The sequence below is a fragment of the Poeciliopsis prolifica genome, unplaced genomic scaffold (genome assembly GCF_027474105.1).
Source record: "Poeciliopsis prolifica strain line A6 unplaced genomic scaffold, Auburn_PproV2 SCAFFOLD041, whole genome shotgun sequence".
NCBI classification, from domain to species: domain Eukaryota; kingdom Metazoa; phylum Chordata; class Actinopteri; order Cyprinodontiformes; family Poeciliidae; genus Poeciliopsis; species Poeciliopsis prolifica.
Window position 1 is genome coordinate 172,381 of NW_026562416.1, and position 12,620 is coordinate 185,000.

General features: G+C 40.8%; 1 protein-coding gene across 2 annotated transcripts in view; it reads right to left on the minus strand.

Moving 5' to 3' along the window:
* Nucleotides 1-186: 186 nt before the first annotated feature.
* Nucleotides 187-12,620, minus strand: part of eppk1 (epiplakin 1) — a 19,272-nt gene continuing 6,838 nt past the window's right edge. For both annotated transcript variants that reach the window (XM_055055100.1, XM_055055101.1), the window contains 2 exons: nucleotides 9,440-9,557; nucleotides 187-8,983 (listed from right to left, as the gene is read on the minus strand). In XM_055055100.1, the coding sequence (XP_054911075.1) occupies nucleotides 662-8,977 (8,316 nt within the window). In that variant the 5' untranslated portion in view covers nucleotides 8,978-8,983; nucleotides 9,440-9,557 and the 3' untranslated portion in view covers nucleotides 187-661. The remainder of the gene's footprint in view (nucleotides 8,984-9,439; nucleotides 9,558-12,620) is intronic.

Below are 12,620 nucleotides of genomic sequence, written 5' to 3' on the forward strand. Positions count from 1 at the left end.
GAACAGACATTTCAATGAACTTCCTTTCTGGAAAATTATTGAAAACAGTACAAATAGACATATTGTTGAACTTCATACTACAATATTTCTGGTGGCTAAAGTGTGAAAACCTCATTAGCTCTGGACCCTGAACATAAAATATAACAGTTGCTTGTTAAAAGAAAGATATTTAATAATAAAAAGGTAAACATTGCATAATTTTATTGGATGCAATAAAATGCATAAAAGGTGGAAAAGGGGAAGCCTTCCCTTGTTACATTTACATCCACAAAAAAAAAATCACACTTAGCCCCAGAGAAGACACTGAAAACTATGCAGAGAATCATCTGATTGCATCACAATAACCATCATTATCAAGACAAAACAAAAAGTGGAACCCATTAAAACGGTTAACAAGCAGATTATTAGGCACTATACATAAAAAAGGAATCCCTTTAATCTTAACTTTCTCTTTGACATTCACATACTTATGAAAAGTGTTAAAGCTTCATCTTGATTGCTGCTGTAATTTATGACTAACAAACGTAGGAATTTTCCATCACAAATAAGATGCTGGTTTGGATTCCAGGTCTGGTGAAATAAGTTTGTGTGTGGATAAATGGCAATAAAGTTCAGACTGAACGTGACAAAACTTGTTAGATTCACCTATTTTTAACTGAATTTACTTTTTTAATGATAACAAACTGAGTCCCGTGGCAGGATCTATAATGCATCTTTCGATCAGCTGGAGGTAAGTAAGGTTCTCCTTGGTGTTGGGGTCAAAGAAACCCTTGGTATCATCGTCTGCATCAGATAAGATCTGGTTCATCTCCTCATCAAAATAACCTCTTTGGTATGCCACCTGTACAGGCACCCTGTGACTGTGGACTGGATCTATTATTCCTCCTGTTGCAATCTGCGCCTCGAGAAGACGGATTCCATGATCCTTAACAATCAGATCTTTCTTCAAGGCCTGGAACAAAGAAATTGTGTTTCCAGTGTAAGGATCTTTGTATCCTGTCACTGCTCTTTCTGCTGAAATCAGTTTGTCCTTCCATTCTTTCCCAACCAGTCTCTGACCAACAGCTTCCTCTACAGAAAGTTTCTTGTTCTTTACTGGGTCGATCATGAAACCAGTGGCGGCTTGGGCTTCCAGCAGAACCAGAGAGGTGCCTGGAGTCAATAGACCTCGGCTTTTAGCTTCATAGATGCTCAGCGTCTCCTTGGTGGACTGGATGTACACTCCTGCAATGCTGTTGGTTCCTTCAAGGTATTTACGTACTGAATCCATTTCACTGACTTCAGCCACTGTGACATCTTCATCAACAATTTTCTTGTACAGTGCCTCATCAATAATGTTTGATTCAACTAGTTCAGTCAAGTTGACATCTTTTCTGATACCCTTGAAGGTTTTTTCCTCAGAAGTTTCTGTGATTGTTGTTGTGGTTGTGGTGGTTGTTGTTGTGGTCTTCTGCTGAATGATGGTCAAGATGATTTCCAAGAAGTGTTCGATGGAGAGTGTTCCAGCTTTGAACTGCTGGACAAGATCTCTCCTCTTTTCCTCTGTGATGTATTTAGAGTAAAGCAAATCCCACAGAGAAACTGTGGTACCTTTGTATTTTCCTCCAGCTTTGGTTGTTGTTGTAGACTTTAGGATGACCTTTGTGGCCTCATCGACAAAGAAGTAGAACTCGCCTTTCTTCACAATGACCAGTAAACTGAGTCCCGTGGCAGGATCTATAATGCATCTTTCGATCAGCTGGAGGTAAGTAAGGTTCTCCTTGGTGTTGGGGTCAAAGAAACCCTTGGTATCATCATCTGCATCAGATAAGATCTGGTTCATCTCCTCATCAAAATAACCTCTTTGGTATGCCACCTGTACAGGCACCCTGTGACTGTGGACTGGATCTATTATTCCTCCTGTTGCAATCTGCGCCTCGAGAAGACGGATTCCATGATCCTTAACAATCAGATCTTTCTTCAAGGCCTGGAACAAAGAAATTGTGTTTCCAGTGTAAGGATCTTTGTATCCTGTCACTGCTCTTTCTGCTGAAATCAGTTTGTCCTTCCATTCTTTCCCAACCAGTCTCTGACCAACAGCTTCCTCTACAGAAAGTTTCTTGTTCTTTACTGGGTCGATCATGAAACCAGTGGCGGCTTGGGCTTCCAGCAGAACCAGAGAGGTGCCTGGAGTCAATAGACCTCGGCTTTTAGCTTCATAGATGCTCAGCGTCTCCTTGGTGGACTGGATGTACACTCCTGCAATGCTGTTGGTTCCTTCAAGGTATTTACGTACTGAATCCATTTCACTGACTTCAGCCACTGTGACATCTTCATCAACAATTTTCTTGTACAGTGCCTCATCAATAATGTTTGATTCAACTAGTTCAGTCAAGTTGACATCTTTTCTGATACCCTTGAAGGTTTTTTCCTCAGAAGTTTCTGTGATTGTTGTTGTGGTTGTAGTGGTTGTTGTTGTGGTCTTCTGCTGAATGATGGTCAAGATGATTTCCAAGAAGTGTTCGATGGAGAGTGTTCCAGCTTTGAACTGCTGGACAAGATCTCTCCTCTTTTCCTCTGTGATGTATTTAGAGTAAAGCAAATCCCACAGAGAAACTGTGGTACCTTTGTATTTTCCTCCAGCTTTGGTTGTTGTTGTAGACTTTAGGATGACCTTTGTGGCCTCATCGACAAAGAAGTAGAACTCGCCTTTCTTCACAATGACCAGTAAACTGAGTCCCGTGGCAGGATCTATAATGCATCTTTCGATCAGCTGGAGGTAAGTAAGGTTCTCCTTGGTGTTGGGGTCAAAGAAACCCTTGGTATCATCGTCTGCATCAGATAAGATCTGGTTCATCTCCTCATCAAAATAACCTCTTTGGTATGCCACCTGTACAGGCACCCTGTGACTGTGGACTGGATCTATTATTCCTCCTGTTGCAATCTGCGCCTCGAGAAGACGGATTCCATGATCCTTAACAATCAGATCTTTCTTCAAGGCCTGGAACAAAGAAATTGTGTTTCCAGTGTAAGGATCTTTGTATCCTGTCACTGCTCTTTCTGCTGAAATCAGTTTGTCCTTCCATTCTTTCCCAACCAGTCTCTGACCAACAGCTTCCTCTACAGAAAGTTTCTTGTTCTTTACTGGGTCGATCATGAAACCAGTGGCGGCTTGGGCTTCCAGCAGAACCAGAGAGGTGCCTGGAGTCAATAGACCTCGGCTTTTAGCTTCATAGATGCTCAGCGTCTCCTTGGTGGACTGGATGTACACTCCTGCAATGCTGTTGGTTCCTTCAAGGTATTTACGTACTGAATCCATTTCACTGACTTCAGCCACTGTGACATCTTCATCAACAATTTTCTTGTACAGTGCCTCATCAATAATGTTTGATTCAACTAGTTCAGTCAAGTTGACATCTTTTCTGATACCCTTGAAGGTTTTTTCCTCAGAAGTTTCTGTGATTGTTGTTGTGGTTGTGGTGGTTGTTGTTGTGGTCTTCTGCTGAATGATGGTCAGGATGATTTCCAAGAAGTGTTCGATGGAGAGTGTTCCAGCTTTGAACTGCTGGACAAGATCTCTCCTCTTTTCCTCTGTGATGTATTTAGAGTAAAGCAAATCCCACAGAGAAACTGTGGTACCTTTGTATTTTCCTCCAGCTTTGGTTGTTGTTGTAGACTTTAGGATGACCTTTGTGGCCTCATCGACAAAGAAGTAGAACTCGCCTTTCTTCACAATGGACAGTAGGTTTAGGTCTGTACGTGGATCTTTGGCACATCTTTCGATCAGCTGGAGGTAAGTAAGGTTCTCCTTGGTGTTGGGGTCAAAGAAACCCTTGGTATCATCGTCTGCATCAGATAAGATCTGGTTCATCTCCTCATCAAAATAACCTCTTTGGTATGCCACCTGTACAGGCACCCTGTGACTGTGGACTGGATCTATTATTCCTCCTGTTGCAATCTGCGCCTCGAGAAGACGGATTCCATGATCCTTAACAATCAGATCTTTCTTCAAGGCCTGGAACAAAGAAATTGTGTTTCCAGTGTAGGGATCTTTGTATCCTGTAACTGCTCTTTCTGCTGAGAGCAATTTCTTCTTCCACTCTTTCCCAACTACTCCTTGAGCAACAGCTTCCTCTACAGAAAGTTTCTTATTGTTTATTGGGTCAATGACAAAGCCAGTGGCAGCCTGGGCTTCCAGCAGGATTAGGGATGTACCAGGAGTCAGTAGACCTCTGCATTTAGCTTCATAAATACTCATAACTGTCTTCGTTGATTCCAGTCTTACACCCGCTATGCAGTTTGTCGCTCCAAGGTACTTCTGAATGGACTCAATTTCTGACACATTTTCCTCACTTATTTTGCCTTGCATAATTTTTTCGAAAATCTCTTTTGAGATAATTTTTGACTCTAACAGTTCACTAGCTGAGACCTGTTTTCTTAGTCCTTTGAACTTTCTTTCTTTAGTTGAGTGTTCTCTGATGATAACTGTCAGGATTTCAATTATTTCCTCTAATTTCAAAGCTCCTGTTTTGTACTGTCTTATCAGCTGCTCTCTCTTTTCTGCTGAGATATATTCAGAAATCAATAACTCCCACACTGTTATTTCGTTGTTCTTAAATTTTCCTACATTCAGGGAAATGCTTTTATTTTTGAAGGCAAGCTCCACCTGCTCATCTGTATGAAACTCCTTGGACTCATCAAGATCCAATGGCAGGAGTAAGAGGCCAGTTTTGGAATCTCTTTCACATCGACTCATCAGTTGAACGTAGGACAAATTGTCATTGGTATTTGGGTCAAAGTAACCCCTTGCATCATCACATGGGTTTTGCAGAATTTTGTGAGTTTCTTCATCAAGGAATCCTTTTTTAATAGCAACTTGATCAGGTACTCTGTGACTTTGAGTTGGGTCAACAATTCCTCCAGTTGCCATCTGTGCTTCAAGAAGATGAAGGCCTTCACTTCTTTCAATCAGTCTCTCTTTCATCGCTTCAAACAGGGATATGATGCCATCTGTGTAAGGGTCCTTAAAGCCAGTGACAGCACGTTCTGCTGAAAGAAGTTGCTCAAGGACATCTGGTCCAATTACCTTCTCTTTTGCACCCTCATCAACCGAATAGAACTTATTGTTGACAGGATCAATCACCCATCCTGTTGCAGACTGTGCTTTAAGCAGTACAAGTGCAATGCCGGGAGTCAAAAGATTTTTCTGTTTTGCCTCATAAATACTCATTACATCCTGGGTTGGGTAAATTTTGATTCCAGCAATGCTTGAGGTTCCCCGAAGATATCTTGTCACAAATTCACTTTTGCTGACTTCATCAAGGTCTTGTTGTCCTTCTTTAACCTGTATGAATGTGGTCGAGTCAATAATATCGGAATCCAGGAGTTGTTGTGCAGAGACTTCCTTTCTCAGCCCCATTGTCACTTTGGGGGTTTCCCTTTCCAGTTTTTCAATTGTGGAAATAACCATTGTGATTATTGTTTGGGTGTTCATCTGCTTTGTTTTGACTTTTTCAATAAATTCTAGCTGCTGATCTTCAGTGAAGTAACAAGAGTGAATCAAGTCCCAGAGAGAAACAGATTTTCCCGAATAGCGTCCCACACTTACGCTTACTAATGTCTTTTCAAACTCTTGCCTTATTTCTGCTTCTGTGTATGTCTTGTCTGTTTTTGCTGATGTCTTTGGTGTGTCATTCAGTGGCAGGAGAAGGAGTCCAGTGTCTTTATCTTTCACACATCTGCTCAACATTTCCATATATGTCAGATTTTCTTGAGTCTTTGGGTCAAAGAAGCCCTTTGTGTCATCAGTGGGATCTGTTAAGATTTGATTGAGTTCTGCATCAAAATAACCTTTCCTGTATGCAACCTCTAGAGGTAAATGAAGGCATTTCAATGGATCGATGATACCACCAGTAGCAATTTGGGCCTCGAGTAAACGAATACCATGCTGCTTGACAATAAGATCCTTTTTCAAGGCTTGGAATAGAGAGATCTTTTGACCTGTGTAAGGGTCTTTGTAACCGGTGACAGCCCTCTCTGCAGACAACAGCTTTTCGTACACTTGTGGACCAATGACCTTTTTTCTTAGTGCTTCTTCCACTGTAAGTTTTTGGTTTTGTAGAGGATCTACAATGAATCCTGTGGCTGCCTGTGCTTCAAGGAGACAAAGGGCAGTGCCTGGAGTGAGGATGCCCATTTTCTGTGCCTCATTGATGCTTAGTTTTTGATTGGAGGGTTGTAGTATCAATCCTGCTACACAGCTTGTCCCTTGGAGGCTTGTCCCTTGGAGGTAGGCTCTCACGCTGTCCATCTTCATTACATCAGTACTTGAAAGCTTTCCATCAATCATACTTTTGTATGTTTTTTCATCTACAATTTCAAGATCCAAGAGATCCACAACAGACACCTCTCCCCGGAGACCTTCAAAGTTCAGCTCTGCTTGCTGTTTTATCTCCTTGTTCTCAATGATATCTGTAATGATCACTGTCAGTTCCTCAACAGTGATTTTCCGGGACCTGAAAAGTTTGAAAAGGTCCTGTCGTTTGTCTTCAGACAGATATTCTGAATTAATTGCTTCCCACAGAGTTGTGCTGCCCTTGAATCTGCCATACTTAATAGTAACTATTGTCCTATGGAAAATTTCCCTTATGTTGTCATCAATATTTATTTTGGTGCTCTTGCTTTTCAGTGGTAAGAGGCACAGGCCAGTACTGGGATCTTTGACACATCTAGCCAGGAGCTGCAAGTATGTCAGGTTCTCATGGGTATTGGGGTCAAAGAAACCTTTGGTGTCGTCACTTGGATCACTCAAAATCTGATTCATTTCCTCATTGAAGTATCCTCTCTTATAGGCTACATGTACAGGGATGCGGTGGCTGTTTACTGGATCAATGATACCACCAGTGGCAATCTGTGCCTCCAGAAGTCGGATTCCATGGTCTTTCAGGATCAGGTCTTTTTGCATAGCTTGGAACAGAGAGATTATTTTTCCATCATGTGGATCTTTATACCCAGTGACTGCTCTCTCTGCTGAACGCAGCTTCTGACAGACATCAGGTCCCACAATTTTAGCTTTGACAGCATCATCCACTGAAAACTTCCTGTTTCCAATGGGGTCAATAATGAACCCAGTAGCTGCTTGTGCCTCCAGCAGAATCAGAGCAGTTCCTGGCATCAGCTTTCCTTTTTGTCTGGCTTGGTAGATTGTTATAACTTGGGAATCTGGAAGCAGAATACCTGCGATGCTGTCTTTCCCCTGTAAGAAAACATTTACATTTTCATCCTCTATTACATCCTTTATTGACTTTTTTCCATCTTCCAACTCCTTCATCACTTTCTCACTGATGATTTCTGCTTCAACAAGCTGCTTGGCTGTGACAGTTTCCCGTATACCCTCAAAGACGGTTTTTGTTGCTTTTACTGATGTTTGTATGGTCTCCAAAATCATCTTAATGATTGTAGTGACATTTAACTTCCCCTCCTTGTATTTCTGAAATATGTCTTGCCTCTGGTGTTCATTGAAGTACTCTGACATCAGTAGTTCCCACAAAGAGACTGTCATTCCCATGTACTTCCCACATGTCACTTTGACTTTCTCATGTTTGAAGACAGTTTTTGTTTTGTAGTCAATAAAGCCAGAATTAAATTTGCCTGATTTGTCATATAGAGGAAGAAGGCACAATCCAGTGCCAGGATCGGTGACACACCTTTCAATCAACTGAAGGTATGAAAGGTTGTCTTGTGTATTTGGGTCAAAAAATCCTTTCGTGTCATCACCTTCATCTTCCAGTATCTTATTCATTTCTTCATCAAAATAGCCTCTCTTAAAGGCCACTTGAGTGGGAAGTCTGTGGCTGTTGATTGGATCAATTATTCCACCAGTGGCAATTTGTGCCTCCAGTAGCCGGATCCCATGTTCCTTAATAATGAGATCCTTTGACATTGCTTGAAACAGGGATATGGTCTCTCCTGAATAAGGATCTTTGTATCCAGTTACTGCTCGCTCAGCTGAAAGCAGCTTCAAATGACATTCTGGGCCAATAAGTTTCTGCTTAATAGCTTCATCCACTGTGTATTTTTTGTTTCCTACAGGATCAATCATGAACCCAGTTGCTGCTTGTGCTTCCAGCAGAACAAGTGCTGTGCCTGGCATTACCATCCCTTGCTTCATGGCTTGATAAATGCTTATTCTCTGATTGGTTGAGAGATCAGCAATGCCTGCTATGCTGCCTTTGCCTTCCAGGTATTCTTTCACGGTTTCCATCAACATCACATCCTGTGTTGTGGTCTTCCCCTTTTGCAAGTCTTCATATATTTCTTTGTCAATGATGTTTGACTCCAATAGTTCACTGGAGGAAATGCCTTTGCGCAGACCTTTGAAGGCAATACAGACAGGAAGGAGCAACAAGCCAGTCTCTGGCTCCACAGTGCATGTTTCCTGAAGGCTTTGGTAGTTAAGATATTCTTGGGTGCTTGGATTGTAAAATACCTTCAGCTCAGACATTTGGTCACTAAGCAAACCCTTTTCATAAAGGCCCTTTTGGATCGCGGCATCAGTTGAGATGCTGGTCTTTTCCACAGGGTCAAAGATGCCTTTGCTGGCGATCTGTGCTTCCAGTAACCTCAAGCCATAATCTCTGGGGACTAAGTCTTTTTGCATAGCCTGGTACACAGATATAATTTGATTGGTGTAGGGGTCTATGTACCCACTAACGGCTTTCTCTGCAGTGAGAAGTTTCTCCCTCATTTCTGGACCAACTACTCCTTCTTTAACAGCATCTGCAACAGGAAATATACGGTTTCCTATCGGATCTATAATGCCCACAGTGGCTGCTTGTGCTTCAAGCAGAGCTAATGCTGTTCCCGGTTTAAGCAGACGTTTTTTCATAGCCTGATAAATGGTAAATTTCTCCCCTGTCTTCTCCAGAAATATGCCAGCCACAGGTTCATGGACTTCATATCCATTTTTCTTCATGGCAGTCTTCTGACTGATGACCATCCTGACCTGAAAAGAAGTGGTAAAACATAAGCAGTTATTAAAATTGGTTTATTCTGCGGCTAACTTTTATTTTAGGGAATGCTGCACCTCAAAGAAATGACTTGATATCAACATAATTTCATCCACAATCAAATCAGCGATGGAAATGTGAATTATTTCATTTGCAAGTTGCTGGCAGAAGCTGATTCAAATGTTATCAGACATTTAAAAAAGCCTCCAGCAGTCAAAAATACTAAATGAAGGTGAGCAGAAACGGAGGATTTCTACTATACTCAGGGTGATGGAGTTTAATCTGGCTCTCTCTTTGGGTTTACATGAGATCAGGTATTTAAATAGTGCATTTGAAGAGCATTAATGCAGAAGGTAACTTGAAACTTTGATTTATTCTTTTGGTCCACCTTACATCCATACTGAACCATTCCTTCTACGAGCTTAGATTTGGTCTCCTGGTTTGTTTCTAACCTTTCGGTTTGGTTAAGAGTCGTAGAAGTAGATCCTCAACTGCTCCAGTTGTTCCACAGTTCAGGAAGACGGATGCAGGATTTAATGGTCAGAGCTGCTGAACTTTTAAGATTCACTCCTGAAAAAGAAAGACAATAGTTTTATTTTTCTCACACAGCTATCAGTGAGATGGTTGTAGTTTCATAACATTTTCTTTTATCATGAGTATTTTAAAATCCTGTTTCTGAGTAGCAGAACAGCGCCCTCTGCTACACGACACAATAAAATGTGAAACATGATCAAAATTGCTCCAGTGGCTCTGAAAGATTCATGTTCCCATAAAAATATTGAGATGTTAAATTTAATCAACATCATTATCAATTCAAACTCTTCTTTGTCCTGCTTTTCTTCCACCTGACGACCACAATCCGCTCAGTTTGGATGCTGCACAAACCAAGTCATGCAGCCAGTCGAAATGCAGCGGAAAGCTGTTACCCTGGACATGGATTTAAATACTAAACTGCTCAGCTCCCATCAGTTTCTGCTCCGAAGCCGAAACAGCTGCTGTAGAAGTGATGGGACTGACGGCTCTTCAGGATCCCGTCACTTCAAAGAGCCACTCAGATGATCCAGTTTCGAAAATATTCATCTTTGTAAGAACAAGCCACGTCATTTTTACAGGTTCACAAAATAAGTTTAATTATGTATAAGTTAAAAAAAAAACTGTATTTTCTTGCAGATAAAAATATGTATAAATCATTGTTAAATATAAAATACATATTTATATAAAATTGCAAAATGGAAATTTAAACTGTAGTATTTTTCCAACTGTTGCATTGATAAAAAAAGATGTAGTGCTATTTTTACAATGTCAAAAAAATAATCATAAAAATGCAATAAATAGCAGACGAGGAAAATGGATGTGAGTTGCTTTCTGGACCATCAAAAATAACAAGACAATCCACAAACGTGCACATCAACTATGAACAATAACCCCGGAGCAACACTCAAGAATCAAGGAGGAAGCGAAACGTGGCCGTTTTCACCTGCTCTGCGTCAGTGTAGCAGCCAGCTAGCATGCTAACTGTCAGTTGGCTGCTAGCATGCTAACTGTCGGTTGGCTGCTAGCATGCTAACAGTCGGTTGGCAGCTAGCATGCTAACTGTCGGTTGGCTGCTAGCATGCTAACAGTCGGTTGGCTGCTAGCATGTGTTAAGAATTAAAAGAGGATTAACTTGATTTAGCTCTTTAATTATTCCTCTGTCCTAGGTTCTTGTGTCTGTATACGTGTGCAGAGAGAAAAGAGCAATCATACGACTTCAGACTTCAGATATTCAGAGTTTTATCCAGAGAAATTCAATGCAAGAAGAATGTTACAATAAGCATCTCACCTAGATTATCAAAAGTCCAAGACATGACAAAACAGAGACAAAGAACTGAGTAAAAAGACAAAAGATGCATCTTCCAGGAAACTCTCACTCAGCACAAAGAGATTCGAACTTCTGCTGTGAAACAAACCATTTTATAATAATGTGTATTCTCCTCATTTAAATATATGCATTAGGAGGTGTGTTTTTCCTTTGTGTGGGCTGTCTTAAATGTTAATTTCATTACCTCTGAGACCCACTGAAACACCCAGCTCTTCTCGTACCAGGTGATCTGATTTATAGCGTGCAGCTGCAGCGTTATCTCTGCCTCAAAATGATTCAACAAGAAACCAGTTGGTGTTTTTTAACCAAGCTTGCACAAAATGTAATGCTAAATAATGACTATAAGTTTGGATCTAAGAAGTAACTAATCCAAAACATGCTTAAAGAAATATACCAATATGTTTGGTTATATGTTGTAACAGACTTCTATAGTTTTTAGTGTTTGCCTGAACTATTCAACCCTGAGTAAAGAATTTATTGCCCTGATAGCCAATATACTCCCTGTCTGAAATGTTCCTTAAGGAGTATAAGACTGCTTTCTGATTAGGAATTTATGTAAGTTCAGAGACTCACCAGCTGTGCCAGTTTGGATTTGTATCTAAGTTTATCTTAACCTAAAAGTTAACTTATGTACTATTGTGCTACTTTAAAATTCTATTTCAACACATGCTAACAGTCGGTTGGCTGATAGCATGCTAACAGTCGGTTGGCTGATAGCATGCTAACAGTCGGTTGGCTGATAGCATGCTAACAGTCGGTTGGCTGCTAGCATGCTAACTGCCGGTTGGCTACTAGCATGCGCTCTGTACGCTTATGTTCCTGTACTTTATTTAAATAAACATAATTTTGAAATACATGGGATTATAATAGCTACTGCAGTTTGCATCGAGCATAACAAAAACAAAACGAGACTCACTGAGACTGGAGTCAGACCGGTACTAGTAAAAGAATCAGATCGTTCATGAACGTCACTATAATCCGCTGTTTGGTCACATCGTTCTTGGACATTCTGTTTTCTCAACACAAATTCAACACCGTCACCATAGAGCTAGCTTTGCTAGCATCACACACCTAGCTTACCTTTCCTCGCGCTTCCGTTTGAAATGACGGGAAGAATCAGACGCAGAAGGTCTGAAAGCGAAGCGCTGCAGACTTACTTGTCACCATGCTTTTTTAGCATGTTTTACAGAAACATGATTTTTGTAGTGAATTACTGACGATTAGACAAAGGATGTGGATGGCAACAGTGGGAGGAAAAACACGCAATGAGTGTTGAGTCCCCAATTTTCATCAGTATACTTTCCATCCAATGAAAACAAAGATGTCAAGTAATTAACTGGACTTTATTCTGAAATTTTAGTCACATTTCCATAGGAATATGAAATAAAATTCTGAGATCAAATGCGGTCCATAATGGTTTCTGGTACCGAGTGTGAATCATCACTGTTTCTTCTGGGTGTGAACTTAAACACGTCACATTGGAGAGTTAAGGAACTATTTGCTCATTCTCTGTTTTTCTAGACCTGATGTGTGAAAACTGGAAGAGCCAGTCAGTCCATTTGGCAGCAGCACAGAAATAAAGAGAGCAAACAATTGCAACTGTATTATGAAAACCATGAACTGAAGTGAGAGTAATGTCTAAATCAAAAGCTTTTAGAAACAGAGAGCTCGCTAAACAAAGAAGCTTCACACCCACCACAGACAGGAAAATGTCTGATTAATGCTTTCAGGATGCAGACACTCCTTTCCAAGAATCTAATCATTTCTCTGAG